This window comes from Falco cherrug, chromosome 7 (assembly GCF_023634085.1).
Source record: "Falco cherrug isolate bFalChe1 chromosome 7, bFalChe1.pri, whole genome shotgun sequence".
Classification (NCBI taxonomy): domain Eukaryota; kingdom Metazoa; phylum Chordata; class Aves; order Falconiformes; family Falconidae; genus Falco; species Falco cherrug.
The window spans coordinates 2,519,140-2,529,559 of record NC_073703.1 but is presented as its reverse complement, the minus strand read 5'-3'; the positions used below and the strand labels follow the sequence as shown (position 1 = coordinate 2,529,559).

Sequence of the window (10,420 nt, the reverse complement as noted above, 5' to 3'; positions counted from 1 at the left end):
CGTTGGGTGTCACAGTTGATTGTCACCCTTCATTTCTGCCATCTAGAAACTGGTGCACGTCTTTGTAGACCAATACAGTTCACGGAAGCTCCAACATTTCACCCTGCAGAAGGAAAAGCTGGTGATCTGAGCAGAAACCAGCCTGCGACCATCTCCCTCTTGTTAGTTGAGTGCAGACACCAAAGAGCCCCCAGACAGTACAGAAGAGACAGCTGCTGCCCAAGAGCCCCAGCCCTGACCCTGGATGTACGGGGCCTCCTTACTCAGGACTCGGGTCTCTCTAGCACTGGCCCAGCTGCCCCCTGCGGGCACTGCATTGGAGAGGAGGAGGTGGTGATGGACAGAAGCCAGGAGAGAAGCCAGCAGGTGATGGGCAAGGTGGGGATAAGGGCATAGAGGGGAAGAGGATGGAAACACAAGCACTTCTCAGGGAGCCACCACAACCTTGCCCCATGGAAGGAGGAGACAGCCCCACTCTGCCACGCAGCCGGGGGGACAGATCCTGCCAGAAATAAGGCCCTTGTTACTATGGTGATTAACATTGCCTTGGAAATACAATCATGTGCTGTAAGATGGCTGTGACAGTGGTGGGCGAGCAGACAGGCAAGAGACAGCACGACGGTCCCAGCCATCCCAACGGGGACAGTGCAGAGGAGACCTCGGGCATCATCCCTCCTCCAGTCCCCGAAGTGACACAGCTCGGAGGCTCCAGCCGATGGGCAGGTTTAATTGAATGTTTCTCCCTTTACGTTTCCCTTTCCAGCAAATAAAACTGGAGTAAGATAAAAATATATGATGCTTAAAGGGGACACTGCCAAGGAATTTTTATCGCTTTTAATTTGCGTTTTACTCTTCGTTTGTTTGCAGCACTGTCTCTCCACAGCTGCAAAATAGCACTTTTTCCTCTTCCCGAGTTTTGTCATGTTTCCAGCTGGCGGCTAGTGACTGGGGCCCCGTGTCAAGCACCAAGGCAGGCTGGGCTGCTCCCATGCACTCAGTGAGACTCGGGTAACCCTTGCAAATTGCAACAGGGTGATGTTGTTTGTGCCGCCCTTGTGATCATTATGGCAAGCCCAAAGGCTGAATTTATACCCTGGCTCCTGGAATTAACAGCTGGAAGGAGAATATTAGCTTTTGGTTAAAAGCCCCAGTGCTTAAGAGATCCCGGCTACTCCGCCCCATAAATTTTAACAGAATTTATCGCTCTCAGCACCATCAGGATCCAAAGGTGGAAATCCCAGGCACCGGTTTCCTTTTCAGGACAAACTAATGCCAAGCTAGAATAGTCTAGAAATCCCTGCGACCTTTACCTACGCCACCAGGACAAGCCAAATTTCCTTCCTCCCTGCCCGGCCCCTGCTAATTTCCCCAGCCACCATGACAAATGACTGTGCCAGCAAAGTGACATCTTTCTAATCTGCTCTGAGGCAGATGGGTCCTGCTGCAGGGAGAGAAATCCCCTGGTGAAGCCTGACTGGGAGAGAGACCACAGCACTGGGGACTGGGGTGACGGGAGGGTGGTCATTGCACCTTCCTCTGCTTATTCATTCCCACCCACCCCATTTAAGCTTTGGGGGCTTCAGGGTTTGCATGAAGGAAGGAAAAGAAAAGGGGGTGCAGGCAACTGAGTCCCTGGTCCACCACGAACACCATGAGCCTGGCTGGGGCGATGGAACATGAGCACCTTACCCTGCTAGCTCAGCACACCCAGAGAAACCACCACCTTTCCAGGTGAAAAAGCCATCTCCATCTTTCTCCGAGAAGCTAGATGGAGAGAGGCAGCTCCTGGTGCCTCTCACATCACAAGCTCGGTGAACACCAGGTGAAGCAGCAGCCGGGGCTTTCCAGGGTCAAGGCACAAAAAGCTTCTCGCTGCTGCTCTCCCAGCGCGTGCTCCCAGCAGCCTGCAGCCATGAGCTTAGGAGAGAAGGTCACTGCAGGCAGACACCTGCCCAGTCTGTTTTGGTGACATCAAAGAGACAAGAAGAGGCCAAGCAGCAGGAAGGCTGTTCGGGAAGAAAACCAGCACGTGGTAGGAAAAACAGGGATTTGGATGGATGCAAAAGGCTCGCATCTTTGCTTTATAACTGGTGTCCTTTGGGGGAAGCTGCCACCAGCGCCTGTGAGGACTGCAAGGTGGAGGAGCCACCAGGGCACCTGTGTCAAGAGCAGAGAGAAGGGACCCCAAGAGTTCCAGGGCTGCTTGTCACTCACCCCTGGGAGTCACAGCAGGATCTGGCAATGGGCTGCCCTCAGACCTGGCCATCTGTCCCACATGGCTCCATCCCAATTATTTCTCCCTGTCAAAGTTTCACCCTCTTCTTCCTCACGAACACCTTTGTTTTGCACCAAGTACCTCCCCCCCCCCCGCCAGCAGACGTGTCCCCACACAACCCCAGCACTCAGCCCTACACAGCTCAGCTTGGAAGAAAGGACACTTCAGCCCTCACCAGCTGGGATGGGCTACCAGGGACACGTCCTCTGTCATCAGGTCATTTTTCCCTGTGGTGCAGCCCTACATCCCAATGTAAACATGCTCATCCCACCCTCCCCAGACACATTGTTTCGGTTGGAAAAGACTGTCCCACCTCCAGCCACCAGCAGCAGCCAGAAGCTACTGGAAGACCAGCCCAGCCAGATCCCCACACCTCAGGCACCTTTCCAGACTTCCTTCCCAGCTGAGGCAGAGGTGGGCTGGAGCCCGGGCAGCCCCCACTTGCTCAAGAGATGGGGAGCAAAGGCGGCACCAGGCACCCTGGGCTCACAGGGACCCTCCGTGGAGCAGGCTGCATCTGCCACAGCTCTTCCCATTCCCCCTCCCCATTTCCCAGGAGGGATGCTGCAGGGCAGGGGGTGTCTCCAGGCCCTACATTCACACTAGCTTGGAGGGAAGACCCCTTCCAAATCAGCACGGGTGCCAGACCAGCGCGGGGCGGGGGAATCAGCCCCCAGGCTCCCCACCTCTGCCTAGCGCCAGGAGGAACAACGGCCCCGGGCTGGCAGCGGAGCCCTGCTCATCCCAAAGCCCCCCGCGGAGCAAGGGGAGGGGGTGGCCCTCGGAGCAGGACCCTTTCCCAGCCCGGCGAGGGGTGAGCATCCCCCGCCTGGCGGTGGGGGGAGCGCCCTGGTCCCGGGTCCGTCCCCGGCCGGGGCGGGCGAGCGCGGTGCGCTGGTGCCATCTCCTGGGCTCCCCGCTCCCTGCCCGCTCCCTGCCCGCACCCGGGCGGGGCAGCCCCCGCTGATATCAAACGACTAATCAAACGGAACCGTTTGCAGTAGTTTGACTTCCAAACAATTAGAACCGACGTGTCGCTACCGGTTAATTCAGGTTTCGAGCATTTCAGTGGTTCCCCCAAGCAGGCGCCCCCCGAGCCCAAGCCCGGCTCTGCCGCATCCCAGGCGGACCCCCAGCCCTTGCTGGGCACCCCAAGTCATCCAGCACGGCTCAGCACTGCTCCCCCACACGCTCCAAGGGCTCGCTCCAGCCCTCCCCGTGCCCCCAGAGGTTTCCCCGCTCACACAGCAGGGAACTCGCTCCTTGAAAATACATCGGTCAATATTTATCTAGTGTTAAAAGCCGGTTCCTCTATCTGACAAGCCCTAGAGAAGCCGGTGAGCCTGCTGGCTCCAAATCACAGCTCAGTTCCTCTTCCAAAGCACCCTAAATCCAGGCTAAAAATAAATGGGCTTTATCGATTTCCTTTTTTAAGCTAACACTGGGGAGCGATGCTTTCAGCGTTCAAGGAAGAGCAAAGGGTATATTAGTCACAGGCAAGTACAGTCACAGCACTCCGAACCCCCCAGGGGTGCAAGTAAAGCCCGTCTCCCACCAAGCCCCTTGCACAAGGCAGAGGGAAAGCAGCAGGAGAGCTGCGAGTCTGGCCCACAGGGGTTATCCCACGGCCCGGCACTGAGGCAGCCCCCCCAGCACTGCCCAGGGTCACCCCTGCAGGTTGCTTGTTGGGGTCTTAAAAACCCACCCTGGGGCAGAGGCTGTTTGTGATGCACCCAGGCAGGAACACCCTGAAGCAGCATCAAGTCAGCAGAGAGGAGACGCTCGCTCACCGCACTGCGGACACATCCTGATCCCCATCCTGGTCCTCAGAGGGCTCCCACTGTGAGCAAAGGGAGCAAGGCAGGCAAGCAGCCAGCTGAGTAAGGGACGCAGCCCCTCTGCCCAGCCAGCAACAGCAACCAGCATCAGCCCAGGGCCACAGCACCACCCTGGTGGAGGGGAGCAAGGGCTGGTGGCACCTGAGCTTGAATGTGGGTGGAGGGAGGGGATGAGAGCCCAGATGGGGCTTGTCAGGGTAACTAGCACTCAGGGCCCTGCATCTCTGTGAAGAACTGTTTGTCTCCTTAAATAAACAGCATCACAAGTCCCTGCCACACAAAGACTGTTTTGTTGGTGGTTGTAAAGAGACAAGTGAAAGGCTCGAGAGGATGGGGCTGCACTTCTGCCTAATGCTGCATCCCCAACTCCCCACAGCATCCTCTTCCTCCTCAAGCTCATTCCTTCACCCCCGAGGCAGGGCGCGCCTGACATACCAAACTAAACCCCATGACATCCCTCTCTGCTCCCCTGGGTAAGCCCAACCGCAGAGACATTGCACGTCTGCCCAGCTGTTTTGAACCAGGGTCACAAGGCTCCCGTTGCTTTCTCCCTAAGCAAACAGAGAGCAAACCGCCCCGAGGTGACTGCTGTCTGCACAGCACCTACGCGCTGAGACAGGAGAGGCTCCAGCCTCCAGCCTGGCTGAAACAGCACCCAAGCACCCAGCTGATGTCCCACTCCTGGGGCAACAGGCACGTGGCCAAGCCTGGGGACCTGCCACCCCAGGCCAGATCTGCCCAGCACCTCCAGCTGGGGCATTGCTTTGGCCAGGTCAGATCCAAAGGCTTTACTTTGTTTCTGATTAAAACCCCCTCCAGCACTTGGGAAGGCAGATGCTGAGAAGCTAAATCCCAGCAGCATTCATGAATGCACTCCCTCCTGCCAGCACCGGATGGGATATTCCTTCCAGGCACTCGCGGTGCGCTCCAAGCACACTTGCTGCACTCCTCCCTCGAACAGACTCGCTTCCCCAGCTGCAGCCCCTCACAGCTATGAGGAACCTCCATCCTTGCTCCACAGGCGGCCGACCCTCTCTGCCGGAGGTGGGTGGGAGTCTGGGGCTGGTGCAAAGCCCAGCTGGGGTGCAGGACGTTGTGTTGGTGGGAAAAGCCAAGAACAGAAGCTGAGCTTTGCTTATTAAAGGTGCATGGGGTGTCTTTTCTCCACAGGTGAACACCAGCATCCCATCGCTCTGAATCACTCGAGTCTCAAACAGAGCAGCAGTGGGCTTGGCAGGGTTCCCCAGAGATTTAGTGCATCCTGGGTTATTTGCACAGAGGCTGCAGGGCACAGGAGACAGCAAAAGGCATGCCATGAAATAGATGTCATGGACAGCTTTGCCCACAGCAAACAAACAAGGCACATTGCTCCCCAGGGAAACGATTCCTGGCTTGGCCAGCCCACACTGGGATCAGATGCAGTGGAACAAGCAGGGCTCCCATGAGAGATGGGGTGCCCAAGAGGTGCCTGCACGAGCAGGGTACCTGCAGGCATGGCAGGGCTCTGGGCTGGGGACTGTGGCTGCAGAGCCCCTTGGCACCCCTCCACACCTCCCTCCGCACCGGCTACCCTGGAAACACATCCTAAATAAAAGCTGAGCTCGGATAAATAAATGTGTCTGGAGGCCGGCAAGCTGGCCGACACGGAGAGGAGGCGGGGGAGCAGCCCTGCGCCAGCAAGGATGGAGACCATGGCTGCCTCATCCACCAGCCCCTGGGCTGCAGGGCAAGGAAGGAATTGAACTTTTCTTATTTTTCCCCCAGCTTTCCTCAGAGCAGCCCCCGGCAGGCTCCCCCAGCCCCCTGCCCACCCTGGCAGCGAGGTTTCCCATGGTGGGCACTTACCAAAGGGTGAGGGCAGCTCCCTGCTGCCTGCAAATGGAGGTGGGGGCACCCAGGCAGGGGTTTCCCACGCCAGCAGTGGGCAAGCCCTGGCTGAAGCTGCTTTCAAGGGGGGGGAGGGTGAGGGTCCCGCCGCAGCAGTGCCGGAGTGGGTTTCAGTGCAGAGCCAGGCTGCCAGCCCTGCCCGAAGAGCGAAGGCACCGCTCCACGCTGGCTCTGCCCCGCCACTGCTCGGCCAGATGTTGGCTCGGAAAAGGAAAAACAAATCCCCAGCTGTCACCAGGGCCTGGCTGAGGCAGAGCAAATGTGCTGGCCAGATGTGGGGCATGGGGCTGTGCTCGGGGGCTCCGGCAAGGGGGGCAGCCGAAGCAGCCTGCGGCACGAGCGGCTGCATTGCCACAGGGACTTGGTGGGGACATATCTCTGGATAACACATGAGGTTTCAACAAGAGGTTGTACTTTCTTATTGGAGGGGAGGGAAAAACAAAACAAATAATAAAAAAAGCAGTGAAGGTTTTATTCTGTCCTCACAGTGGCCAGGTTTGTCCCTGGTATTTTCCCACCAGCCTCCTCCCAGTCAGTGCCGGGTGATGCTGAAACCAGCAGGGCCAGCAAGCGGCAAACCCTGCTGCTGCAGGTGGCTGTCCTGCTGCTGGAGTAGGGAGACCCCCACCTGCAGAGGCAGGAGTGGGCCAGGAAGCATCCCAGAGTGGAAGATGCTCAGGGTGCCTGGACCTGTCTTCTTGCTTAAGCTGTACTTGCTGCCCTTGCCCGAGGCTGATGCTCCCCTGGCAAACGGTGGCTCATCCCTGTGCCACAGGGTGCAAGGCAAGCCTGGGGACCAGGAGCCAGGAGCAAACCCACGGATGCTTACTGATGGGTTGGAGGTGGTCCTGGCGCATCCTTTCAGAGAGCAGAGTGGGACCTCCTGTGCCAAGCAGGCAGGAAAGGAGTGGACACACCAGCCTGCCTGTTAGCCACGAATTATGATGGAAACAGCCCAGATCAAACATCCACCCGGAGGCCAAACCCCGCACACCTCTATCACTCAATCTGCCCTTAACGAGGCAAAGAAAGGGGGACCACTGAGGACAGGCAGCAAAGCAACTCAGAGGTCCTCAGTAGATCTCAAGATAAAGAGCAGGAAAGGGAATACTTGGCAAAATCGAATCTGTACAAATCAGCAAGTCTGGATAATATGTAACCCCCAGACTAAATAGAATTAGCTAATGAACTTACTGAGCCCCTGACAATTACTCATAAAAAGTTACTGAGAAAACGGCACATCCCAGGTTTATTTAATGTCTTTATTAATGATCTGAAAGAAAGAGTAAACAACAAATTAATTATGTTTGCAGATGACTGTAAGCTGGAAGGTGTTGCAAATACTGCCAAAGACAGTGAAGTCACACCAAGGGCCCTAAAGAGGTTAGAAATAAACCTGCAGGAAACAAGCCGCATGTAATCCGTCAGTGAAACATGGCACAGGGGAAAAAGGACCTGAAATACAGACATCCAAGAGGAAGGAGGGGTGTGCTGTGCAAGATTCTAGGAGGCCAGGGGCAGCTTTGGAGGGGGATGGAGATATGGGAGACAAGCTATGCTGTAAGCAAGGAGAGCCCCAAAAACCTGCTGGGACTCTGCGGGGCAAGGAGCAGGGAGCCAGGCTGTGTGGGATGCTGCATCTCCGGAAGGTTGTGGCCTCATCCTGAACACGTGCGGCATCAGCTTTGCTCCAGGGGGAGAAACTGAAAAGCTCTTTCCGCAGTGCCATGCTAGCGTAGTTGGGCTGTTAGTAAACCCCCAGGGCTGAGGATCATCCCAATCGCCTTCAGTCCTGCTGAGAGGCGTGGGGCTTGGCGAGCCACTTTGGCAGACAGCAGGGAAGGCAGCACAGCAGCAGGCAGGCTGGCTGCCCAGGGACAACAGCCAGCAGTGGGCAACACAGCTTTGGGACCCCGCCACCCATCTGGGTCTGCGCAGACACCAGGAGCTGGTTTTGCTCCCCCAAAAGTGCCTGGTGCCAGGGCCGGCTTTGCCGGGAGCAGGGGTGTCACCGGAGCCACCCGTCGCACCCCGTGTCCAGCTCCTGCCCGCTGCGGCCGCTCCGCCCTCGCCTCGCCCCAGCACGAACAAGGGTGCTTTGAGCAGTGGGTGGGTGGCGGGTGGGAGCCTCTAGCCCTTTAAGAGAGAAAATTGACTTTGTAATATGAGCGAATTCCTCCTTTCTGACAGGCGGGAGAAGTTACGGGTCCCTCCCTCGCTCCGTTTTATTAAATATAGTAGTAGCAGCAGCCCTGGCTTGGGAGCAGGCGCTGGTGGAGGCTGTGCCGTGCCCGGAGCCCGAGTGCTGCTCCAGCCCTGGGGGACACCATGGGTGCCCAAGGTGGCATCGCCATGCTGCTGCTGCTGCTGCTGGCCTGCCAGCCCGTCTGCGCAGGACCCCCGGCCGGAGGTAAGCCCCGTCCCACCAGCCCACTCGGGGGATGGAGCGGGGAGAAACCAGTGGGATGAGGCTCAGCTTCGGGTGCACAGTGTGGGCTGGGAGGGATGGGGACTCGGCAGGGAACAGTGTGGGCACCCATGGATGCATGCTGTCCCTCCCCACGGTGCAGGGGTCCTGTCACCAAGCTGGCAGGAGCAAGGCGAGGCAGCTGCCTGTTTTCAGGCAGGGTGTTTTGGCCAGGTTGTCCTGCGGGGAAAGCCAAGGGACGGAGCAGGGCTGCTCCCCCACCATGGCTCTCAGGGTGCTGTGTACCCTGGCTGTGCCTGATGCTTTCCTCCAGGGCACACGCAAAGGTGGTGTTGGCTGGGATGGGGCTCACTCCCCGCACACATGCAGCAGCCACAGGGCTTTGGTGTACGCCGTGAGCAGCCCACAGGAGAAAGGCACCTTTCCCTGCTCTGCCAAAGCCCTGCACCATGGGGACGGGGCACTAGCACGTCCTGCAGCCCCAGTGGGGACAGCCAGCCCTCCCTGCCCAGGTCTGGCCTTGCCACAGTAACAATCTGCGAGGGCAGCCCCGCTCATCGTCCGAGGAGCAGGAGCTTGGATGGTGCCAGTGGGAAGGATGGAACTGGGCAGCATTTGCTTGGGTGTGTGTCGCCTCCCAGCTCCGTCCTGTGCACGCCGGGCAGCTGGGTGCATGAGGTGGGGGACTTGCCGCTCCTGCCAGCACAGCTCCAGAGGGTTGCAGGATCACCCCTCAGGTGATGGGGCACCAGGGACCATCCCCGGGTGAGGGCCAGGAGAAGGATCCATGGTGCCACAGGACAGGCTGGCCTCAGGCAGCAGGGAGGGCAGGGGCTGCTGGCTGCTGCACGGGGACAGAGCTGGGCAGAGGGGTTACTGCAGGGCATGGGCTGGGTGGGGAGCAGGGCGGGTGATTTATACCCAGTTTTCCCCAGGCAGTGGCCAGGTTTGACCACACAGCTCTTGGCACGGTGGTGTGCCCTGCCTCAGCATCCCAACAGCCATCCCGCAGCCCTGGTCCCACCCTGTGCCTCCTCCCTGCGCCTTCTGCCTCCTGCTCCCTCCCCTGCTCTGGGATGCTTGTACCTTGTCTGAGCCTCAGCAGGCTCTGCAGGGCATGGACACGGGTCTCATCCTGCCTGGGACATGTCTGTGCCTTAGCCTGGCCCTCCAAGTTGCACGCAGGGTCATTTGCTCCAGGTCAGCAGTGTCCACAGCTTCAGAAGTGAAGGGAATTTAAAAAGCACTTTTTTTTCCCTAACTCACCCAAAAAATAATATAATATCTCACTGAGCAGTTTCTCCTCCCCAAACCTCCTCCTGGGCACTGGGGCTCTGACCGACAGTGGGTCAGGAGCTTGCTCCAAGCAGTTTACAAAGGAACAGCTGACCACCTCTGGTCATTTGCTCCCCACCCATCTTGTGCGTTCGAGCCTGTGTTGAGGATGAGGATGATCCCAGAGCCCAGCCTTGTGGCCCTCCGCACCTGCAAGATCCCTGCAGGTCCCTTGTTGTCCCCATTCCCTCCCCAGCAAGCAGGTGGCCTCCAGGACACACTCCTCTCCTTCCCTCTGGACTCGTTCCTTTTTTTTTTCATGCACCAAAATAGGAAGATGCCTGGCAAGCTGAGTGGAAAAAAAAAATCCCTTTTGTTAATGAAAAGAGTGGTCTTCTTCCTTCCAGCCCTGACCTTTCCATCCCAGGCAGGGATTTCACTATGCAGAACTATTGCTTGCTTGGGTGTCCAGGATGGGCCCTGCTCCTGGGGGCTGCCCTGGCGCTCCCAAGCTCTTTCACAGTGAACAGGCTGAAGCAACCCCAAAAACCAGCACGTGGCTTTCAGTGGCATCTGCCAACACCCCCACATTCCCCCCAGGTAACACCACCTATGGCAGGGGCATGGCTCCACAGATCAACAGGCATCTGCCTGGCACAGACCTGCAGGGCTGGGAAAGGAAAGAGGTTTTACACCCATTTTCTGATGCTGGGGACT

General features: G+C 58.0%; 1 protein-coding gene across 1 annotated transcript in view; it reads left to right on the top strand.

The window, feature by feature from the left end:
• The first annotated feature begins 8,258 nt into the window (after positions 1–8,258).
• CSPG4 (chondroitin sulfate proteoglycan 4) overlaps positions 8,259–10,420 on the top strand; it is a 28,732-nt gene continuing 26,570 nt past the window's right edge. The window contains exon 1 of the mRNA XM_027802884.2: positions 8,259–8,410. Coding sequence (XP_027658685.2) covers positions 8,329–8,410 — 82 coding nt within the window. The 5' untranslated portion in view covers positions 8,259–8,328. The remainder of the gene's footprint in view (positions 8,411–10,420) is intronic.